The 24,366-nt window shown below is 36.6% G+C and overlaps 2 protein-coding genes, 1 long non-coding RNA gene and 1 pseudogene across 3 annotated transcripts; 2 read left to right on the top strand and 2 right to left on the bottom strand.

The window, feature by feature from the left end:
• The first annotated feature begins 44 nt into the window (after positions 1-44).
• Positions 45-1,535, top strand: LOC112462393. Its single transcript, XM_025028136.1, has 2 exons — positions 45-213; positions 286-1,535. Exons 1-2 carry the CDS (start codon positions 45-47, stop codon positions 1,533-1,535), a joined length of 1,419 nt encoding a protein of 472 aa, XP_024883904.1.
• Positions 1,536-4,328: 2,793 nt separating this feature from the next.
• Positions 4,329-5,912, bottom strand: LOC112462391. The gene is made up of 3 exons (XR_003041664.1): positions 5,840-5,912; positions 5,522-5,625; positions 4,329-4,400 (listed from the first exon to the last, which is right to left on the bottom strand). It is a non-coding gene; the product is annotated as an uncharacterized LOC112462391 (long non-coding RNA).
• Positions 5,913-8,767: 2,855 nt separating this feature from the next.
• LOC112462392 lies at positions 8,768-15,496 on the bottom strand (annotated as a pseudogene).
• Positions 15,497-17,048: 1,552 nt separating this feature from the next.
• On the top strand, positions 17,049-22,518 carry LOC112462394. The gene is made up of 3 exons (XM_025028137.1): positions 17,049-17,574; positions 17,634-18,903; positions 22,481-22,518. The coding sequence occupies exons 1-3, from the start codon at positions 17,463-17,465 to the stop codon at positions 22,482-22,484; spliced, it is 1,386 nt and encodes a 461-aa protein (XP_024883905.1). The 5' UTR covers positions 17,049-17,462; the 3' UTR covers positions 22,485-22,518.
• Positions 22,519-24,366: the final 1,848 nt, after the last annotated feature.

Raw genomic sequence — 24,366 nt, 5'->3', positions numbered from 1 at the left:
TAATCAGTCTGTTGTAAGTACTGGTAGCGATATTATCGTGCACCATGCCGCTCAAATTTGTAAAAAGCAACAAGGGAAAGAATCAGCTGGTTGCTGATGGTGAATTGTATTACAAGCATGGGGAGGGGTCTAATGGAAAAGTTATTTGGCGGTATGTACAGTATAAAACCGGGTGTCGGGGGATTTGTCACACGTCGTCGGAGTTACGCGATGGTACGTAAATTAATGTACTTAATGGCAGTATCGGAAAATTGTCATTACTCTTTTATTTTTTGCTTATTATAGGTATCATTTTGCATCAAACTGAGCACACAACTCACACTCCTAACGCTGCAGCAGTTGAGACAAAGCGCGTTGTTGCAAAATTACGGAAGAAAGCGGTGACAAGCAAGGAAGCATCATCGTCGTTAGTGGCGTCCGTGCTGGGTACGGTGTCGTCTCCTGTTGCTGCACAATTACCGAGTGCTGAGTCATTGAGTCGGACTGTCCGAGGAATCCGTCAAAGAAACAATCCTTTACCGCCTAATCCCAGGAAGAACACATTGTATGAAATACCAGAACACTTTCAAAAGACATTGAAGAGCGTGAAATTCTTGTTATTCGACTCTGAGGATATTAACAACAGACTGCTTATATTTGCTACGGAGGATAATCTGCAGGTGTTGCGAGGATGTGACATATGGTATTGTGATGGTACTTTTAAAGTAGTGCCTGAAATATTCGACCAACTGTACACCGTGCATGGGGAGGTGAATGGCAAAATTGTGCCTCTTGTATATGCGTTATGCCCTAATCGACGCAAGAGAACATATCAAACTCTGTTGCGGGTTCTAAAAGATGCTATTCCCGGGGTGGCCCCAAAAAATGTAATGTCGGATTTTGAGATGGCATTTTTAAAAGCCGTTACACTAGAATTTCCCGAGTGTGAAATCAAAGGGTGTTTATTCCATTTCGGTCAAGCACTTTGGCGTAGTATACAAGATCACGACCTTGCGCCATTGTACCGCGAGAGCAGCCGCGTAGCTCGTAATTTGCGAATGTTATTCGCATTGGCATTCGTTCCTTCCTGCGATGTCACTTACGCGTACGATGCTTTGCTGCAGTCGAAATTTTTCACGGATAATGAGAAAGATTTGAGAGGTTTTCTCGATTATTTTGAGCACACTTGGGTTGGCGTGTTAGGTCGTCGTAAAGTACGACGCGGCGCAATGTTTGACATTTCTTTGTGGAACCACTACTCCTCAGTGATGGTGGCTGTTGCTCGTACCAACAATGCAGTGGAAGGATGGCACCAAGCACTAAATCGGAGAGCAAATGGTTCGCATCTCGTACTGTGGAAAATGATTGAGTTGCTTCAAGCAGAGCAGGGTCTCGTCGACGCTCACATTGCGCGCGCGAATGCTCACGCTCCTGCGAATAATAGAAACAAGCGCTACAAAGACAACGATGCGCGATTGAAGAGTCTCGTTGCAGCCTACAACCGACAGGATGTGTTACAATATTTGAAGAATGTCGCTGCCAATCTATCGTTATAAAAATGTGTTATGAATTATGTGTTATTTATCTTTGTTGTTAGTTACGCCGATTGTATTACGTTAATTGCGCTTTGTTGGATGCGTTGAAAATCCTGAGGAATGTTGCTGTCAATTTTTTGTTGTATTAAATTATCATGAGTTATGTATTTATTGTCTTTGTTTTTAGTTACGACAACTTTTTTAATTTATTTGCGCTTTGCTGGTTGCGTTAAACTTCTTGAGAAAAGTTGTCTTGCAAAGTATATGCGTGGGATTTTCACACGTGGAAAGTTGTAAACCCATGTGGCACCTCGCCTCGCGCGAAAAGTGTATGCGTGGAGGCAGTAGGTTCCGCCCCCCTGCGGGGGGCTCCACTATCATTAAACTATACACATAGTGTGCCTTGCAAAGTACGTGCGTGGGCTTTTCACACGTAGAAAGTTGTAAACCCATGTGGCACCTCGGTTTTTGCTGGGCACGGAAATTTTTTCCGGGGGAAATATTTTCCGGGGGAGATTTTTTCCGGGGGAGATATTTTCCGGGGGAGATTTTTTCCGGGGAGATTTTTTGATGGGGAGATTTTTTCCGGAGAGATTTTTTCCGGGAACTGATTTCCGGGAGATTTTTTCCGGGGAACAAAACGTCGAGCACGATTTGGGCACATACAACTGTCATCTGACGACAATAACAAAATTACTGCAGTTTATATATATATAATGACACCAAGGCGACGTAGGGACAACATGTAGGAACAATATCGTGTAAATAAAACTAAGATTCAACGTCTAGAAAAAAAGATTCCGTAAAATGAAGTTTTATTAAGCAAAAGCACATTTAGGTTGACAGGATAAGCAGTATTGCGTGTAGCGAGAGATGGCGCAGCAATCGAACAAAGACAGATGCCTCTGGTTAGACAAGGACAGACATAGATATATAACATAGAAAACAGGATTAGAAATGTTGACATTACCGACGTCGAGGAAGTTCGGCCTTCGCTATAGGATCCCCTTAAGTGTATGACTGATTGTGACATTGTATTTGCGAGCATATACTTTCACGTGTTTATGTTATAACAGTTTATGGTCATGGTAATAACAACTTATAATTTTCTTTATCTTTATTTTCTGTTTGCATGCTATGTTCATAATAAATAGATTTCATAGTTACATACAGTGTTATAAGTATTAAATATTAAAGTTTTAACTGTAAATATATTAAGTTACTTTCTTTTCCACTCCTTTGGTTCGTACTGAAGTGGATCGAGTAACTGAAGTACGGACTAATGATTGAGTTGGACACAAGAAATTAATAAATATATTTTTGGTATAGGAATATTAGGAGTCAAGACATTTTGTTTTACACAAATTGCATATTTTTATTATTGTATACTTTTAACTTTATTTAGTATGACATTCTTTTATTTTCATGTATTAATATTTGTCAATAAAATTTCTATTTTATATGTTTATGCTTGGAACTGACTTTGTTAACTTACATTAATATATTAATATGTGTTTTCTATCTAGCCGCATTAGTCCCGATGAGGCTAGGTGCCATTATAAAGGAAGAAGAAGATTTATTATGTGTTTGGTTGGTGTAAGCTATCTATGATTCTCTTTTAGCTACTTTTTTTCACTATTTGCATATTGTACTTGTTTTATAGATTTTGTGAAATTGTACACTAGACAAAAATTTTTCCAGAAAAATATGACCTCAATATACTATTTGCATTTCTATACACACTATCTTTTACTTAAACTATATTTAACATTTTTTTTACATCTTATGCATTTTTTATTATTTTTTATTTTGTTTTACTATTCTTTAATTTGCATGATATTTACATATATATTATTGTATTATTTATATAATTAAGTCTTTGTATGTTTTGTTTATTTTTTATTATTTCATAATTTTTATATTTTTTTTCTTTTTTTTCACAAAATATTGCCAACACGAGTCATCAACTTATTTACATACTTTTTATCCGTTTTTTAAAAAGGCATGTAACAGATTTAATTTTTATTAGTTCTTTCATTTTGTTTACTTTGTTATTGCAATTATCATTGCAGAAATCCTGTAACTTGACAGTTTATACATTTGTCACATATATATACATATACCCATATATACATATACATAGTTGTCATTGTGAATAAAAAGAATTAGATAAAATTAAGTTACAAGTTGTATTATATAATTTTTTTAATCTTTTCTTGATATTTCCTTTTGTGACCGTTTAAATATTGATAGCATAAATAATTTATTGATTTGTGTTATACAACTCGTGTATAACACGACCCACACAGCACATAATATTGCAGAAATATTGCAGCAATATTATTTTTTGATTGCAATATCACAATAAAATGTATCAGAAATATTGCAGTAATATTACTGAGATATCTCAGTAATATTAAAATGTCCACGAAAATGAATATCAGTAATATTACTGATATTTATTTCAGTAATATTGCGGTAATATTACTGCAATATATCAGTAATATTACGGTAAAATTACTATAATATTTGCGTGATATTTGTATAATATTGCCAGGAATTAAAAAACCATTTTAATAATTTTTATTAAATTTTGTTAAATTATTTTTAATAGTATTGTTACATACAATTTTAAAATAATATTGATATTGTAAACGCAATAATATTATTTGTGTAATATTAGATAATATTCATTTAATATTGCTAAAAATTAAAACATTTTAATGAATATTATTAAATTTTATCAAATTGTTATTTTTAATAATAGTATGACATACAATATTAAGAAAATAATATTGATATTATTTTTCTATCTCTTTCTTCTTCAAAACTGCTCCATGCTACTCTGCACTGTATGAATTTCCACTGATAAAGAATGACGTAACACTATAACATAATACAAAAACTGTAATTATTATTTATATCTAATTATACAAGGAAAGTTTTATTTTGTATGCCAATTATCTTCACTAATTATCTCAGAAAGTATTGGTTTATTGGAAAAATGTTTCAGATAAAAGTTGGAGGGTTTATAGAGGAATAATGGATGATCTTATTAGATTTTGAGTCTGGAACCCATGTTGAGCCCAGTAGGGTCCAAGTCAATTTTTTAAATAATAACTCCCTTTTTTATTACATTATCTTTTTCTACTAATTAATATAAACAACTTTTGTCTGAAACATTTTTATTTGCCTTATACTTTTTGAGATATTCAAGAAAAATTTGATAATTTTTTTAATATTTAGCTTATATCTTGATAAATGCTTGTCAGAGGAGAAAATGATACAAGACTTTTTGACTTGATATGGTCTCAAAAATATGCTATTGCAATAATACCTTAATTTCTTTAAATATTTGTGTATACATTTTCTTGAAGCTTTCATATGTACACAATTATTTAAAGAAATTAGAATACTATTGCAACAGTATATTCTTAAAACCAAATCAAGTCAAAAAGTCCTGTACCACTTTTCACTCCGACGAACATTTATTAACAAACATCTATTATAAGCTAAATATTGAAAAAAATACCAAGTTTTCCTTGAATATCTCAAAAAGTATAAGGCAAACAAAAAAATGTTTCAGACAAAAGTTGTTCGTATTAATTAGTAGAAAAAGATGATACCATAAAAAGGGGGTTTCTATTTAAATAATTTGACTTGGATTCTATTAGGCTTAACACAGGTCCCAAACTCAAAATCTAATAAAATTGTCTATTGGTCCTCCTTGAACTCTCCAACTTTTATCTGAAACATTTTTCCAATAAATCAATACTTTCTGAGATAATTATAGCGTAGATGATTGGCACACGAAATAAAAACACCCTATTTATTTCATACATAATTACATATTAAAACATAAGAATACGGGGTTAAGTATGACGTGTTCCGATATTCACTGTCTATACTGAAAATCTATGGTTAATGTTATACATACACTTTAGATTTTCAGTACTGGATATTAAAATATTGGAACGCAGTTTATACCAAGTTTAAATTTTTCTTACTTGTGTATCTAATAAATGAAGCTGTCGCTCAGAAGAGTTTGATAGAAATCAAACTGCTTGGTGCTGCTCTGCGTGAACTTCCACTGATGGAAAGCAACGTAACACTGCAACATAATACAAAAACAGTAATTATTATTTACATCTAATTATATATTTTAAACATAAAAGTAGGTTAAGTATAAATCTGTATTGTGATATTCACTATCTATGTATACTGAAAATCTGTAGTTGATGTTACACGTATACTTTGGATTTTCAGTATTGACGATTAATATTGGAAAGTATGGTTTATATCAAATTTAACTTTTTCTTACTTACATATCTAATAAATAAATCTGTTGCTCTTCTATCAAACTACTTGGTGCTGCTCTGGACTGCATAAACATCCACTGATGGAAAGCAATACTGTAACATAGCATAAGAACAATAATTATTATAAAATCATGTAAATGGTTAAATAATTATGGTTAAATCATTTAATTAATGATTAAACTGCTTTTTAGGAGATTTGGGATCGGCATATTTCTATCACGTATCTCCAACTAAGGGCTCCAGTTGGATTAAACTGTTAAAAATTTTGAGGTTAAGTTAGCATCAAGATTTAAGTATGAAGCCGTTAATAAATAATTTCATTAGAGACTCGCTCAATAAGGTTATAAAGGCAAATATATATGTATTTTAAGATGGTCATTGAAATGATTTTTATGATATTAACGTGGTTTTTGCAGACCATTATGCCACGCAATCTCTATTTTTGAATTTAAAGACAAATCGCCAAATATATATGTACAATGTACATATTAGTAATAATTATACAAAAATACTTTTAAAAATATTTGTGTGAACAATATTTATTAAATAAAGAAAAATTACCTGAAATTAACACGATTGTTTCTGTGCGGTGTCGTACACGTGATTGCGTGGTCCCACGGAGCCATGCAAGAGACAACGAGAGAAGACCGGGAATGGTGGGGGTCGGTGCTGCGACCAAGCGCATAGCCACACACACTAGCGTTCTTCCCTCCACTTACGCACTCAGAAACGTCCTGTTTATCCGTGTGACAAACTCGTAATTTGAAAAGTTTAATATTGATTATATAAGAAATATAAATTTTAAATTTTATCCATTTATTTTATTATCAATTTACTTACTGGCTCTTAATTAAAAATTAATTGTATATATGATTACCTTTTATTATTACAAAACAAATAACAAGTTATAAAATTAAATACCACCACTTATAAAATTTATCTTAATCACTTTTATTCCCCAAAAGTACAAGTCAGTCTCTTTTGATTTCATCACATTTTTTTATTTAGATTTTTCTTTTTTTCAGTCCAAAATTCTTTAACTGGTATATATTATCTGTGCAATACGTATGATTGTGTGATACCTTAATAACGTCTTAATGACGTCAATAAGATGTCATTAAAATGTCATTTGACATTATTTTGCTACTTAAAGTATTATATTTCAACAATATATTGCAGCAATATTACTGTAATATTTCAATATTATTTAAAAACGTGTAATACATCAGTAATATTTCTGAAATATTTCATTGTAATACGTAATATTTCCACTATATTGCAATATTACTGCAATATTTCTGCAATATTTCTGCAATATTATGTGCTGTGTGGGGAAGAAGTAATATGGCACATTTGTACAATTGCTATACAAATTATTAAAATTTATCTGTATTTTGTATATACCTATATATATATAATTAAAAAATATATAGTGCCAATAAATAAATATATAGCACGCGTCTGGTTGCACATCATGTTTTATTTCTATCTCAAATGTAACCCTTGTTGTTTATGCATGCATTTCTGCGCGTTATAACGCACGTCAAATATGCGTCTCCATACATTATCCCAATCAAAACGCGCGCGTCTAACACGCAACGATAAATTAGAAAGAGAGAGAGACTTATAACAGGGAGAGGAAGTGAGACAGATTATTGGTGCTCTGATTGGTTACATACCTCGCACGCGCATGTGCAGTTCATTTTCATCCACGCTAACATCAAAAGTGCCGACAGAGAGTTGCGCTACTGTATATACTGTGGTTCAGGCTCTTCGGTCTGTGTATGCCGAGTAGTCCGTGGTTGACGGATTTACTCTATACGCTAACTACGCTCAAGCGTAGGGCGGCAGATTTTTGAAAGCGGCAAATTTTTGGGCGAGATTGCAATTTTTCTTTCCAAATTTCACAAATTTGGTGAGCACGTGAAAGTGGTAGAAGTCTGTTACATATTTTATAAATAATGAAAAACAAGTAAACACAGCTTTAGAAAGTTTTGTAATAAACAATGTTAACATTTACCTAATAAGGTAAATGTCCCAATTAGTGACCTAGTAACCTTATCGTAATAATAAATTGATAAATTAATAATATACATGTTAAAAAAAGTATACAAAATTGATTTTGTTAGACAGCTTGAACATTTAAGATTTTAATTGTGTTATCTTTTTTTTTTTATTTATGGACAGATTTTAATTTGTTTATAATATTTTCTCAAAAGTGGCTGAAGTACTATTTAGTGACATGTCAGTTTGGTTTTGTCCCAATTTGTAACATATGCATGCCTCTATTACTGACAGTCGACGAACATATAAACGTCCCTATTACTGACAGGAGGTAAATATACGAATGTCCCTATTACTGACAAAAGGTACATATTAACATTCTTATTATTGATTATATATTACTAATATTGCTGTTTTTATAAGAAACATTAAACACATTTAATAATACCGTTTTATATTTAACACAATTTATTTATCGCCGACATCGCCAGGTAGTCATACTTTTGCGGGAGTCACAACCTCTCCGAGACCGAAAGCCTAATATTAGGCGCTGGAGTAGCGCCGTCTTTTTCGTAGTTCAACCCACTGACAAGGACAAAAATGTTCTAGCACTAAAACTAAAAAAGTTGTCCAAAAAAGGGGCCGGTTCTGTAGAGGTTAAGGAGCCTTCTCCTCCCGTGACAGTTTTCTCTTCGGAATAGTAATAGTTACTCGGATATCACAAATTGGTACAGAATTATATGAGTGTCCCTATTACTGACTATGGGCGCTTGCTACTTTCCTCCAGAGCGGTAATCTATCTTAGTCAGCTATGCTTATTCTAACTTAGTCAGCTACTGGGTGCGTGCGTAGGAATCGCCCAGGTTAGGTGAATCGCAAAGGAGGGAATAGAAATGTAGGAGACACAGAATATATGTTTATACAATATATTTACACCTTATTTACATTACGATTGCTATCGAGATGCCTCGCCTTGACTTGTTGTCCCCCCCGTTGCTTCGTTTGTGTTGAGGCGTCGGCCTTCGTGGCCTCTGGGTCCGTCTGAGTTCCGACGGTGACCGAAGCTGGATCGTCCTTTATCGTCGGCTCTGCGTCGGTGATCGTAGAGGCGTCGCGCGTCTGCCTCTTTTTTCCGGGACCCAGGCTCTTGTCCGGGTTGACCTTTACGCGTTTCGGGGGTTCGGCGAGTTTAGCGGCGTCTGCGGCCGCGGTCGTGCTAGGCACGCTTGTCACTCTGGACGAGTATGAAGATAGCGACACGTTCCTTTTCCGGTAAGGGATGGCCTGTAAAGGCATCGGCAGGGTCCGCCGTCGCCGAGTAGGATCATCGTCCTTCTTCTTGAATTGCTCCTCGAACAAACGCGGCGTCTTGCCTTCCGTCTCTTTACTGTTGGGCGTACTAGGTTCCAGGATGCAAATCTGTATCGCGTGACGGACCGGGGCGTTGTGTTGTGGACGCGGTATCGCCAAGTGGTATGCGCGAGATGTAGAGACGACGTGCTGTTATTGGCTGGCGTCTCGCGCCTCGTGTCAGGCGTCCGCGCGCCGCGATTGGCTGGGCGACTTGCGCCTTGTAGGCGACTAGCGCCGTGGTAGTTGACCGCGCACCGAGGAAGCGTCTGGCGCTGTCGGCAACTCGCGCCGTGATGGGCGACCGAGCGCCGTGGTTGGCCGGGCGACTCGCGCCTCGTAGGCGACTCGCGCCGAGGAAGCGACTCGCGCTGTAGGCGACCGGCGCCGAGGAAACGACTCGTGCTGTACCGGCGACCGGCGCCGAGAGAGCGACTAGCGCTGTGTAGGCGACCAGCGCCGAGGAAGCGACTCGCGCTGTATAAGCGACTGGCGCCGTGAGCAGGCGTCTTACGCCGGGAGAGCGGCTAGCGCTTGGGTAGGCTGCAGCGTCTGGGCGCTCTATGCCATCGGCGACTTGCGCCGGGAAGAATTGCTCGAGCCCGTAGGGGGTCTCCCTTCATACTCGTCGGTGCAAAACTTTGAACTCGCGAAGCTGCCCCGGCGATGCGACACCTGGCGGCGTTGCTGCGAACTGCCGGTATTGCAGGCATCGCGCAGGGATGTATCGTTGGTGGCGTGGACCGCCACACTGACTTAAACACGATAACTTATAGGTTAGGTTAAGAACTTACATTTATACTATTTATTAAATTGCACATAGGTAAGTTATGATATTGATGCTATTTTTTAACTTTATAATAAATAAGATTTATAAACTACATATTCTTTTTAGAAATAAATACGTTTATATTATTTTATATGTATGTATTTCGGAGTTGACAGTAATAGGGACAAATAGATATTCTAATACCGATTAGTGACATATATGAATTAACTACGAAAATTACAAACTTTGATATTTTTCTGCTTAGAAATATTCTTAACTTTCTTTCGACTTGACAAAACACTTAAAATTCACTTACTTCAAGTTATTTAAAGCATAACTGCATAGACCCAGCAAACATCTCGAATCAACTGTCAGTTTCTAAGATGACGAAGAGCAACTGCGTTCAAACTGTCGCCGTCAGTATACGCTTGTAATTATGATGTTTTAACATTCATTACGGCTTTTAATTTTATTCCAAATGTATTATAACCGAATATAAATAAAATTTAGAGTCTGAATACATATTTAGAATAAATATTGGATTCGTATTAGTTGATTTATTAAAAAAAATGAGTGCAATTGTCATAAATTGGGACACTGTCAATAATTGGGACATTTACCTTAATCAAGTGGTTTACGGCGAGATTTTAGGCTTGCAAAATCATCAATAATGTCGTATTTTAGACTCATCATAAGCTCGGCTTCAATGACCAATATTGCCAATGAATTTAAACGTTCTTCCTCCAACGATGATCACAAGTACGTTTTTATTCGTTCTGCTGAGCAATTTGTAGCAGCCATACACAAAGATATTCTCAAAGCTATACCGATGTTAGGGAATACTGATAACAAATTTTGATCGCGTATAAGCGTACAAAGGTCGATCAGTTTTAGTTTATCCTCTGAGCCGCCAGTTTTGTTAAGAAACTAGCGAAAGTGCACACATTCAATGGCAAATGAGTCTTCTAGGTCTTTGGCGTAATAATTGTAAAGTTTCGTATTATAGTTTCTTCGTGTATCGTGCTGTCTGACAAGTGAACAAGGTTTCTAATAAAATCGAAGCGTTTGAAGACATTTTCATACGCTGAATGCCGTTTCTCCAATTCAGATCTGATGCAATCTAATTTTGCGTAGAAAGTTTCCACCCTGAATTTATTTTTTCCGGTAATGATGACTTCGTTCTTTTTCGATTCACTGAATTGAAGCTTTCGTTTGCAGCTTTGTTTGCTATCAAATTCGTACTTTTTAGGAATTATGCATTTGGCTTTCTCTACATACACTTCAAACATCTCATCACTTCTCAAGCTTTCTATGAAATCGATTAGCGAACGATAAAGCTCTACAGCAACTCCTACGTCGATATCTACACTTTGCAGCACTTTACTCGTTGCATTAAATCGATCCAATAGCGAGTTTCAGAATACGGCCATAAACACTGTTTCGAATTGGTCAAGCTGTCTTCTTAATATAGCAGCTTCGGATCGAGTTACCGCTTTTTCATGAACATCTTCGATCATTATCGTCAAAGATTGCAATACACCATCCCAGTTCTTACACAAACTATCGCATGGCGAGATGATCATCGAGTTCCATCGACTCGTTTTAAAACTTTCGTACTACTTTTGCCGTTTGATGAAAAGAGGTCCCAACGTCGAGTAGATGCAGCGAAGAAATTGTACAAACTTTGAAGAGTACTGAAAAACGATGCAGCTTCTGTGACACATTCTGCGGCACAAGCTCCAACCAAATTCAACGAATGAACCGCACAAGGTACATAATCGGCAAGAGGATTCAATCGTTTCAATCGTGCTTGTAATTCAGTGTAGATACCAGACATGTTGCTAACATTATCGTATGATTGTCCTCTGCAGTTGCCTATGTCAATTTTCAACGATGCGAGCATAAAAGTTACAGCCGTTTCGAGGTCTTCAGATTTGTGCCCAACGTTTGGTAGAAAACCAAGAAAGCGTTCAATCGGGCTACCATCTTCTTTTACATATCTAATAATGAAAGAGAGCTGGTCGATGTGAGCTATGTCTGGCGTTGAGTCGACTACGATCGAGAAGTACTTGTATTTTTTACTTTTGATGCGATTAGATTGATGAACTCATTGCAAGTCGTTGAGGAGAGATATGAAGTTTTTCGACTACCAAGATTTCCACACTGTGCTATGTGCGTCGACAGGAACGGGTCATCATAAAATTGCCGTTTCTCAAAGAACCGAAACGTTCAGACAATCCTCGAAATGGAAGGCCACGACTAGCAAGGGGTTTAACAATTACTTTTTTTAGTACATTTTTCCAATATTCGATTTCGTTCTTAACTTGTGTACAAAGACCGGAGTCAACTCTTCTTTTTGTGCGACTGCGCTTTATTAGCGCAATTTGACACTGGAGATGCTCTTTTGAATTTTTGTGCCCGCTCAATATTTTGTTCACGTTACTTCAATCGCGAAAACCTTCTGTCGCCAGCTGAGAAGTTCCACCAAACAATCGGCATGATATACAAAACAAAGTCTCTTTTATAGGAGAATAAATTAAATATTTCCGCAGCTGATTTTCTCCATTTGGCAATCGTCGATAAAACGCGCTTCAAAGCATCGCTCTTTACAACTCTGTAAGCGTAAATCGAACGGCAGCTTTAGCATGTACTTTAAGTTTTAAAGCGAGATCCACGCTGTCTACCGGCGGAGGTAAGTGCGGGAGGGTGGCCTGCACCCCCCCCCCCGCGTGTGTGTGTTTGTGTGCCCCTTTCATGCATAAATACCGTTGTATGTTATGATTTTGTTCGTCGCGTAGTACATTCCTCGTCTTTCTATCCTCCCGCTCCTACTCGGCTTCATGTAAACAACAGTACAAGACATTGACTACTGTATTTGGATAATAAAGAATATATCGACACTCTCAGTATACGAACAGAGATAATCAGTCCTTTTAAGGGCCACTATATTTGTAACGTCGGAAAATCCAAAAAGCCATGTTCGAAAAAACAAGTAAAAAAATAAGGTAAAAATAGGTAAAAAAATAAGTAGGGTACATATTTTTCGGGCTCCCCCGATTGATTATCACTGTCGGAGTCACAACAAAGGTTTTTACCAAGAAAACCGCAAGAAAATATCAAAATTCGGAAAAGGCCCTATTGTAAAGAATTACCCAAATTTTTTGTTATGTAGACTAAATTTTTTGTTATATTAACTAAAGAATTTTGTTTGTTCATATCCAACTAAAGAATCCTTGGTTGGATATGACCAAACAAAATTCATTAGTTAATATAACACAAAATTTGGTTAACATAACAAAAAAATTTTCAACCAAAAGATTTAGTTGATTCAACTAAATGGGTTTCTCCATACATACAATGTACTATTTTCTAGATTAATACAATATATAATTTTACTTATTAATTAATAAATTATTTTTTTACATTTTTTATAGTTATATTTAATACTTTAAATTATTACTGCTTTATATTTTAAAATTTTTATTTATGAAGTGTCAGTAAAGTGATAGGTGCGCTCAAAAGGGTCCCACAAATGATAATACCTTTTTAGATAACAACTCGCTCTTTAATTCTCGCTTATATACATATGTACAGATTTTTACTTTGGTTTTCAATTTGAGGGCATGCGTGCGTGTGTGCGCGCGCGCGCGTTTGTGTGAGAGACTCAATTGTAGCGTACCCAGATAACAATTCCTACGGGGTCATATTACCTTCACGGCGTGATTATCACACCGTGCATGCACGAACGCATCATGCTCGCTTCAAGAAGTGATTTTGGCATACGTGCGCGTATAGAAGGTCGCACTATGCCATCACGTGTGATTACACGTGTGATGGTACAGTGATTACACACACGTGATGGCATAGTGATTACACACACGTGATGGCATAGTAAACACACACATGATGACATAGTGCGATCTTTTACGATTAATATATAATTGATAATAAATTATAATATTGATCGTAAAAGATCGCACTACATATAAAAATAATATTTAAACATCAGATAAAATGACAAAAACGTTACAAATACGTATAAATTCGGGTACGTATGCCAAAATCACTTCGTGAAGCGAGCATGATGCGTTCGTGCATGCACGGTGTGATAATCACGCCGTGAAGGTAACATGATCCCGCACGAATTGTTATTTGGATAGGTATATATATTACAATTTATAATATCCGCGCGCGATTTATTATATTATAATATTTAATAACAAAATGCCCGCATAGCGATTAAAATAGCAATTTTAATGTAATTGTTATTTTATTATATCATTTTTATTATTTTTATTATATTATTTAATTATGCAAATTGTGTGGGTCTATATATAATGAGATCGTGAAATGTGTTAATTTATTCATCCAAGCTCGATCTCCACCCTTGTCCTCAGTGGTCCGGCCGCTCACGCGCGATCCATGCGCATCTCACGCCTCACGCCTAAGCGACCCCGCGTACTTTCATTGTTCGCCCGCCTACGTGACTCGCACGGAGGTGAAGGTAGTAGGAGAAGGGGAGAAACAACATGGCGGCAGGGCCAACCAGGAACGGGGGTAATGCGCGCGCATTAGGCGATCCGAAGTCACGCCGATGAGAGTCGATCGGGCACAAAGCAAACGAAGCCACGAGCACGAGTAGGACGGCCGACATCCTTGATCAATCGTCCGCAATCGTCCGTTTCTCAGTTTCTCGCGGATCGTTTTTTGTCCTCGCTCTCGCGAGCACGTATACGCGAAGTGCGGCCGAAGACAGTGTCAACGAAGCCGCGGAAGGCTACCTCGTCAACGTGACGAGAGGATCGTGCACAAGGACAGCCGTTTCTCGCCTAAACTCTTTGTTCTCGGTAGGTAGTGTCTCGCGTGAGTTGGACTCCTGAATTTGTATATTACTATATAATTTTTAAAATAATTAACTGTCTTTGTATTTATACAGGTAAATTACAATCGCGTGCACGTTTGCGAAGTGCCGACTAAAGACAGTGCCAACGAAGCCGCGGAAGGCTACCTCGTCAAAGTGACGAGAAGATCGTGCACAAGGACAGCCGTTTCTCGCCTAAACTCTTTGTTCTCGGTAGGTAGTGTCTCGCGTGAGTTGGACTCTGAATTTGTATTTTACTATATAATTTTTAAAATAATTAACAATTGTATCTTTGTATTTATACAGGTAAAAGAGATAACGAGAGATGTCCATATGCACATTTGCATGTACAAATCATCTATGGATACAGATGTTTGGAATGTGCCAAACGAAGAATTTTAACAGGAGGCCCATTAATAAAGATGAAGAAGGGAAGATGTGAAGTCTAGTCTAAAAGTATGTGATATAGTATATGTGATATACTACCTTGATCAAAAAGTTCCCGGAATTTATTTAGAAAATGCAAAATACAAGTTTATTCATCAATATTAATATTGTCCCCTTCAAAGTACTCCCCATCGACTGCAACGCACTTATGCCAGCGCTTGATCCAATCCTCGAAACATTTTTTATACTCGGTGTTCGGTATGGCCGTCAGAGCCGTCTTCGATTTTTCCATTATCTTCTCTCGGCTGCTAAAACGCGTTCCCCGTAGTGGTTTTTTGATTCGATTGAACAGAAAGAAGTCGCAGGGAGTCAAATCAGGTGAATTCGATGGCTGTTGGATGGTATTCGTTCCGTTCTTGGTCAAAAAGTTGCGGATAATGATGGCATTGTGCGACGGTGCGTTAATGACGTAATGACGCTCTCTATCTCTAGTGTTTTTTGAGCCACCGCAAAAAAATATATACGAAAATTGTAGAGAATTGAATCCTCTACAAGTTTTATTGAAACATTTTTTTATTAAACTAACAGGGGGCGATATAAGTGTCAATAAAATTGTTCAACCCCTAATTGACGGCATTTTTTTGGTTTTAACTTTTTTTCCTTGACAGCTATTAAAAATTTTTTCCAACAAAAGTTGTAGCAAATATTTTTCCCTACAAAACTAAAAAAAAAGAACAAAATTCGACCAATAGAAGCCGAGATATTCAATCTTTAAGTATTCACCCCTATTTTCAAGATGGCCGCCGACGCACAGGGAAATTTTGTTAAAACTTTGTAAATTTGGGCATCTCCTATGACCCTCTACTCACCCTCAAAAAATTGGCTTGTCAATCCGTTTTGCCATTTTCAAACCTAATTTTACTGGCCTATTAAGTATATATTAATGCGACTGGTATTACTTTCTGCATTTCGAGAAAACATGAGATAACGTTTAATCTTATTATGAGAAGCCGGGCTTTGAACGAGCGACGTGCTCCCGCCCTTCTAGAGGGCAGCTCCCGAGTGGCGCGAGCCTCGGGGCGCCACGCTTACGTGCGGTCGTTGTGAGAGCTCACAAGAGCTCACGGTGTCATAAAGTTCAGACGTGTATTGCACGAAGAGCAAATATATCATATAGAGAGTTATAGAAATACGTGTGTTTTTCCTGTCCACCTCGCCACGAATACAGTCACCGTTATCGAATAGCCTACAGGTTATGGGCCCAGGGCACGATTCCCCTGCGTAAAGAACGAAGCACGAAAACATCTAAACGTGTAACGCGAAGTGTGTGAGACGCCGGCGAAGGACATCGGGAAGACAAAAGCATTTTAGAAGAATCTAGAAGATTAGAGGGTAAGTAAATAATATTCCTCGTTGCTGACGAGCAAAACGAGAGAATTCTCAGCAAATAAGAACGTTAGTTCGATAAATGCTGTTAGAAGGAGATAGATGTTTTTGCCTTCTACTTGAGAGATAGAAATAGAGGCAACAGTGACAATAAGAGAATTAGAGATAGATGTATAAAGAGATAGATGAGTGAGATATAAAGAGATAGATGTGTGAGATAGAAAGAGATACATATATGCCGCTTGGTAACAAGCTGGCGGGAAAAGCGATGTGCCTGTGCAAGTCCGATCGTGAACGGCGAGAGTCATTTTTTTGGCGCGCGAAAGTCCGATCGTGAAAAGTGAGTCATTATTTTGGCGCGAGGGACGCGTTGCCGGGCACGCGCTGACGCATGATCGATTTGAAAAATATAGCATCGATGCGACGCCATAACACATATATATATATATATATATATACAGGCATGTGTATGGAATAAATTTTCAAAATCGACATGTATCGGGTCGGTAATTGAGCATGACTAGCTGTGCGGTGTAGCTTGATTACTGTACAGGGAGGCCGCGTAAATTTGTATGGGCCCCGTGCGCGTGCGTGATCAACCCGAGCTCCCATAGATCTTTTCAGCAGTGCTGGAGATCGCAACGGACAGTGGTGTGCGCGTGCGGATAGCCCTGCAGAGGCGCGTGGTTTTCTCGCTTTGGGGTTATTGTGAATTGCAGTGCGTTCTATATAGCCTCATAAGCATTAAATTTTTATCGCTGAAAGAGATCTAGTGATAGAAATTGTAAATTATTATCGGTCAATATGAATGTTGGTTTATCTTGTCAAAAGAGGAATGCTAATGTTCAATTGATATTTGAATCCCGATTTAGATGGAAGAAGATAAGATGAAAAATCTTCCGATGGATGAGGAAGAAAACCAGGATTCACTGGTTGACTACGATAGTGACAGCAGCGTGGTCACAGTGGTAGAGAGAGAGAGAGGTAGTGATAAAACGATGAGTAAAGATGAAGAGATAGAGTAATTTAAAAATTTTGTTTAGAAGAAAAAGAGAACAAGAAGGAGACTGAAGCAAAGGGTGCAATCCCGAAACGTGGCAAACCAAAAATAATAGAGAACATAGATGTAAATAGAGAATGGGCTGAAAATCGTCCTGTACTACCAATAGGGACAAAGATGCTTTACGAGAAACAAGAAAAGATGGTTGAGAAAATGGAATCGGTAATGAAGATGTTGGATAAGGTTATGATCCAAGCAACCTCCATGATGGAAAACATGGTAGAAGTCGCCCGCGTAAATTTAGAGAAAGAGAAACTAAAGATTAGACGTTTAGAGGTAAATAAACAGAATACGCAAAGTAAAGTAGAAAACGGTATACAAACGGTTAAAGAATTAGAAGTAGAGCCTAAAAAGAAAAAGTTAGATGAAACAGTCTGTTCAGTCGAGAAAAATAGAAGTTTAGAGACAATTAAGAGTGCTTTAGAAGTAGAATTAAACAGTCAAAGGTTGCATATTAGAAGAAAATATAAGCTAACGCAAAAATCTAACTTTGATCTTTGGATGGATTATTTAAAATCCGAATTAATGAATAACGAGTTATTAGATGTAATAGATTCAAACATTGATAATCCAGAAAATCTTTCCGAATTAAAAGTTGCTAAGAGAAAAAGTCTAGTTAGAGATATAATAATCAATCATTTAGATGAAAATTATCATAAAAGGATTTTACATGAGAAAGATCCAAAAGAAATTTTGAAGAAATTAAGAAGTTATAAAAAGAGTGAAGTAAACGTTACTCATACATCGGTACGAACTAAACTCTATCAAATTAAAATGAGAAAAGACGAAAAAGTAAGTGATTTTTGCGAACGCTTTGATTCAATAATTAGAGAATATGAATCATGCGAAGATGCGGTACCTCTCACAGAACAAGAAATGAGATCTGCATTGTATCAAGCTGTGTCAATTAATGTGCCGGAACTGAGGAATGTAGATTTAATTAGAAGACAAACTAATCTTAAAGAAATGAATGTAGATGAAATAAAATCTTTCATGATGCAGTTAGAGGCAGAGACTAAGAGTAAAGTTAGAGAGAAGCTAGAGAAACCAGAGGTTAGAGTGCAGAGGGCTACCGCAGAAGAGCACAAAGAAGTAAAGTGCTACCGATGCAACAAATTGGGTCACATGGCGAAGGACTGCCCACTAGCGGGATCAGAGGCCTGGTTCTGTTATTACTGCCAGGAGATTAGAGGACACAAGGGTGATAGCTGTCCTAATGCCGGAGCCCAGACGAACAGATTTAGAGGAAAAAGGTATACAAATAAAACCGTTAATAAAAATATAAACAAAAAGAATAGATGGTAAAGGAGATCTTTTGTTGTTAATAAATGAGAAAGAAAAGAAAGTAATTAAATTAACAAATGTAATTGCAACGAAGGAAGTATCCGAAAATTTACTATCTTTAAGAATGCTGGCTGATGCAGGGTTCAGTATTTACTTAGATGATAAAGTGTTTAAAGTTCACAATAAACTAACAAATAAAATTGTTTTTGAAGGAATTTATGAGAAACCAAATTGGATTATGCAATTTGAGGTTAAAAACAATAATATAGAGGACAATGAAAGTGTAGAATGTGCTGTGTATAGATGTAGAGCAGAAATTGTTCCACATTGTGAGTCTCCTGAACAATCGCAAGCAAACATTCAGACCAGTGAATTATCAATTTCGGAGGGAGAATTAGACGAAAGAGACAATGTTGGCTCTGCGATTGGGAGGGAGAATGAAGGAGAGCTCACAAATGTGAACGAAAATATAGAATACAATAATGCTGAACTCGATCAAGTCATTAAGTTAGAAGATATACAAACATTAGAGAATATAGAAGAAATGTGTGAAAGCTCAGTAATTGAAAAAGTAAAGAAATTAGAGAAAATAAATGAGGCGATGTTATGGCATGTTAGATTAGGTCATGCGTCGTTAAACTATTTAAGACAGCTACAAAAAGTAGAAAAGAGATTAGAGACAGTTAAGTTTGATAACTCCATATTAGAGTGTGAAGTCTGTATAATGGCAAAGATGGCAAAATTGCCGTTTAAAGAAAACAGAAATAGAGCACAGAGACCACTACAAGTGATACATACGGATATCATGGGTCCAATAAAACCTACATCTTATCCAGGACGAAAGAGGTTTATAATAACCTTTATAGACGATTATTCTAGATTAGCGAAAGCTTACTCCTTGAAGACGAAAGATGAATCGGGAGAAGCTCTAGAGAAATACCTAATATCCGCCAGAAATCTAATAGGAAAAGAAGAAAAGCTATGCTATGTGAAGTCAGATCAAGGCAAGGAATTTACGGGAGGTGCTTTTAAAGAAGTGTTAAAAAGAGAAAATATAGAAGCCATATATGCACCACCGTACACTCCGGAACATAATGGAGTTGCAGAAAGGTTCAACAGAACGATGCAAGAAAAAATAAGAACATATATGTTCGACTCGGGACTACCAAAGAGTATGTGGGAGTTGGCAGTTGACGCTGCTGTGCATGCGTACAACAGATCTCCACATAAGACTATAGAGTATGAGATCCCCTTGAAGAAGTTCTCATCAGAAACAAGTTGTCATTTCGAGCAAATAAAGAGATTTGGATGCATTGGATATGCAAGAGTACCAAAGCCTACGTCGAAATTTGACAAGAGAGCTATTAGAGGTGTGTTGGTAGGATATACTGACACTGGATATATACTCTGGCATCCAAGCACAAGAAAATTTATAGAGTTCCGACACATTAGATTTAATGAAAAGATAACATATAAAAATGTATATCAAAACAGTCAAATAGAAGAAGAAAAAGACTTAGATAAAAAAATTGGATGAAAGAATTTGTAGAGGATGAGGAAAAGGGAGAACAAAAACTAGAGATTCCTGAGAAAAGGAAAAGAGGTAGACCGAGAAAACAAACAACACAACTAGACGAACAGAAGCAGAAGGACGCACGAAAGGAAAGTGAAGCTCCAATGACTAGAAGTAAAACTAAAAGAAAACTAGAAGATAATGGAGACACTGATGTGCGGAGAAAAATAGAAGATGTTAGCTTTGCTAATTATATTAATGTGAAAAATATTCAACGGAATATAGAGAATGAAGATGAATTACATCAATGCCTTATGGCATCGTTGAATAGAGAGCCTGTTACTTATAAAGAAGCTATATCAAGTAACGAAAGAGAGAATTGGAAAATTGCAGTCAAAGAGGAACTTGAATCTATGTATGCTAATCAAGTGTGGGAACTTGTCGATAGACCATTAGAGAAATTAGATGGAAGACAACCTAATATAATAGATTCAAGATGGGTATTTAAGAGGAAATTAGAAGCAGATGGATCAACCAGATATAAAGCGAGACTGGTGATAAGAGGATGTAAAGACAAAAATGTGTATGATCTAAAAGAGACATGCACCGGTTTCAAGATTGTCACTGGTTAGATCTATATTAGCAATAATAAATAAATATAATTTATACGCTAGTCAGCTAGATGTTAAGACTGCGTTCTTAAATGGAGTTCTAGAAGAAAAAGATGAAATATATATGGAAATTCCAGAAGGAGTAGAACTGGATGAAAACACCAAGAAGACTAAGGTGTGTAGATTGAATAGAGCTTTATACGGATTGAAGATAAGTCCGAAAAGATGGAATAAGAGATTTTCAGAAGAGGCTAAGAAACTTGGATTAGAGAACGACCTACATGAGCCATGCCTGTTCACGTGGAGGAAAGAAGGCAAAATAGTGATCGTATTACTTTATGTAGATGATATGTTGGTTGCAAGTAATGATCAGAAGAAATTAGAAGAAATCAAAAAGAAGTTGAGTGAAACATTTGAGACGAAGGATCTTGGGGAACCAAAGAACTTTCTGGGAATAACAATAGAGCGAAACAAAGAAGGAAGTTGTATGTATATTCATCAGACGCGATATACTGAGAGCATATTAGAAAAGTTTCATATGAATGAATGCAAGCCTCAGAACACTCCTATGGTCACCAGAGAAGTGAGCAATAAAAACAGAAAATTAGAAGAAAAGAGTATTAGAGAAGAAACTAAAAGAGTACCTTATAGAGAAGCTATAGGAAGCTTAATGTATCTGGCAAATGCTACACGACCTGATATAGCCTTTGCAGTAAACTATTTAGCAAGAAGACAATTAGAGCCCACGGAAGAAGACTGGCAAGATGTAAAAAGAGTCTTCAGATATCTTAGAGGAACTGCAAATAGAGGATTAATGTTTAAAGGTAAAACAGATGAATTAGAGTCGCTGACAGACGCTAGTTTCAGAGATTGCATTGATTCTACATCCACTGGAGGATATATAATCAAAATACTTGGAGATGTGATAGCATGGAGAAGTCATAAACAGACATATGTCACACTCTCTACCTGTCAAGCAGAGTATCTAGCAATGAGTGAGGCCTGTCAAGAAGTAATCTCATTAGACAAGTCGCTCAGATATGTTGTTGGAAAAACATTCTTGCCTGCAACAATCTGGTGTGATAACAGAGCAGCAGGAAACTGCACTAAGAAGGATGGAAGTCACAAACTTAAAATGTTTGATGATAACTTAGAAGAAATAAAGAAAAACTTAGAAGAAAGAGAAGAAACTGGAAACAGAAAACATATGGCTGACACTCATGGAGACTTTATCAAACAGTGTGTTGATCAAGGGAAGGTGAAAGTCGAATGGATTGAGACCAAAGAGAACTTGGCAGACATTATGACAAAACTTTTACCTTTAGAAGCATTTGCATATCTAAGAGACAATATAATGAATATAGAGTTTGAACAGAATTAGAGATCTATTTTACTCGATAACTGATTTTTGATATGTTACAGATAAAGAAGAAAATTAGACGACCACGGATCGCTCGCACAAAAGGAGGGAGTATGAGAAGCCGGGCTTTGAACGAGCGACGTGCTCCCGCCCTTCTAGAGGGCAGCTCCCGAGTGGCGCGAGCCTCGGGGCGCCACGCTTACGTGCGGTCGTTGTGAGAGCTCACAAGAGCTCACGGTGTCATAGAGTTCAGACGTGTATTGCACGAAGAGCAAATATATCATATAGAGAGTTATAGAAATACGTGTGTTTTTCCTGTCCACCTCGCCACGAATACAGTCACCGTTATCGAATAGCCTACACTTATTTATAGTTTGTCATTTTTATTTTCGGTTTCTGGTCATAGCATTTGATTTTTAAGGTTTCTCGAATATGTTTTTTCTCAATTATTCACTTTGAACAAATAATCAATTTATTTTTTCAAAGTCAATAATTATACATTAATTGTTCACAATTATACAATTTATACATTGTAATAACCCTTCTTATGTAAAAATAAAATGTGTATTTATTGCTGTTTGGAAATATGTGAAATAAAAATGTATTTCATGGTATATATACATTAATTAATTCGTTCTTCTTTTGCGCATTCCGTTATTTATTTATGATAATGACACTTCTACATTATTTGCGACTCATATAGGCCGTGTTACATACAACGTAAAGTATAGATTTTCAGTACTTGGCAGTGTATATCAGATCACGGCTTATGGATATAAAGTCGAATAGGTATAGAATCTGTAACGTAGTACCAGGGCCAACCCACTTGGAGCGTATCGATCGCGTGTTTCCACCGACTAACAAAGAGCTTGCGCTTCTATTAGTATATGTTCTGTGGTGACTCGCTCGGCAGCAGCGGCTGGATTGTCATTTGTCGTCCTTCGTGATCCGAACGTCCTCGCGGTAACATTTCGCGTGCTCCACGTGCTCTGTATCCGAGTGCTTAAATGCCTTAAATCTATACTATCTATACTATTATTATAAAGCAACAGGGTTTGCATTTTTTTTGTTCGCTATGATCTCGGAAACCAATGGACCGAATTTTTACCAAACGTATATGAAATAGGGGTAGAATTTCCCAGGGAGTGCTATAGGGTGTATAGTTTTTCGTTACCGATCTTCTGGAAACCGGTTTTTCTAATTTCTTCAATTTTTCGGTAAATAATTGACGGAATTTCAAAGTTTTGTATATGTATAAAACAGGGGTTGAATTTTCCGGGGAGTGCCATAAAGTGTATAATTTTTTGTTGCCGATCTCTTTGGAAGCCGGTACTGAAATTTTTGAAATTAAAAATTATTTGACCAAATTTTTATTAAATTTTATATACTTTTAATATCGATTTTTTTGGAAACCGGTATCAGAAGTTTTTCGAATTAAAAACCATTTGACTGAATTTTTATTAAAAGTATATGAAATAGGGGTAGAATTTCCCGGGGAGTGTAGAGGTAGAGTGTATAGTTTTTTTTACCAATTTTCTGGAAACCGGTTTTTTTAATTTTTCTAATTTTTCGAGAAATAATTGACCAAATTTTTACTAAAAGTATATGAAATAGGGGTAGAATTTTCTAGGGAGAATTATAAAGTGTATAATTTTTTGTTACCGAAATCATAGCAAATAAAAAAAGGCTACAAACTGTTTTTTTATTACATTGTATTATAATAGTAAAGAATTTTACATAAAACAGGGGAAATTAAAAATCATTTAACCGAATTTTTATTAAATTTTATATACTTTTAATATCGATTTTTTGGAAACCGGTATCAGAAGTTTTTCGAATTAAAAACTATTTGACCGAATTTTTATTAAAAGTATATGAAATAGGGGTAGAATTTCCCGGGAAGTGTAGAGGTAGAGTGTATAAGTTTTTTTACCGATTTTCTGGAACT

The sequence above is a fragment of the Temnothorax curvispinosus genome, unplaced genomic scaffold (genome assembly GCF_003070985.1).
Source record: "Temnothorax curvispinosus isolate PA1 unplaced genomic scaffold, ASM307098v1 QBEX01012358.1, whole genome shotgun sequence".
Classification (NCBI taxonomy): Eukaryota; Metazoa; Arthropoda; class Insecta; order Hymenoptera; family Formicidae; genus Temnothorax; species Temnothorax curvispinosus.
The sequence above is the reverse complement of the archived record's forward strand: the minus strand, read 5'-3'. Positions and strand labels throughout refer to the sequence as shown.

Excerpts from the sequence above, each read along its gene's own strand:
- LOC112462393 (XM_025028136.1), top strand. The coding sequence starts at position 45 with ATGCCGCTCAAATTTGTAAAAAGCAACAAGGGAAAGAATCAGCTGGTT. Across the intron at positions 214-285 it reads GTCGTCGGAGTTACGCGATG|GTATCATTTTGCATCAAACT; the intron begins GTACGTAAATTA and ends TGCTTATTATAG.
- LOC112462394 (XM_025028137.1), top strand. The coding sequence starts at position 17,463 with ATGGAAGAAGATAAGATGAAAAATCTTCCGATGGATGAGGAAGAAAAC. Across the intron at positions 17,575-17,633 it reads AGTGGTAGAGAGAGAGAGAG|AAGAAAAAGAGAACAAGAAG; the intron begins GTAGTGATAAAA and ends AATTTTGTTTAG.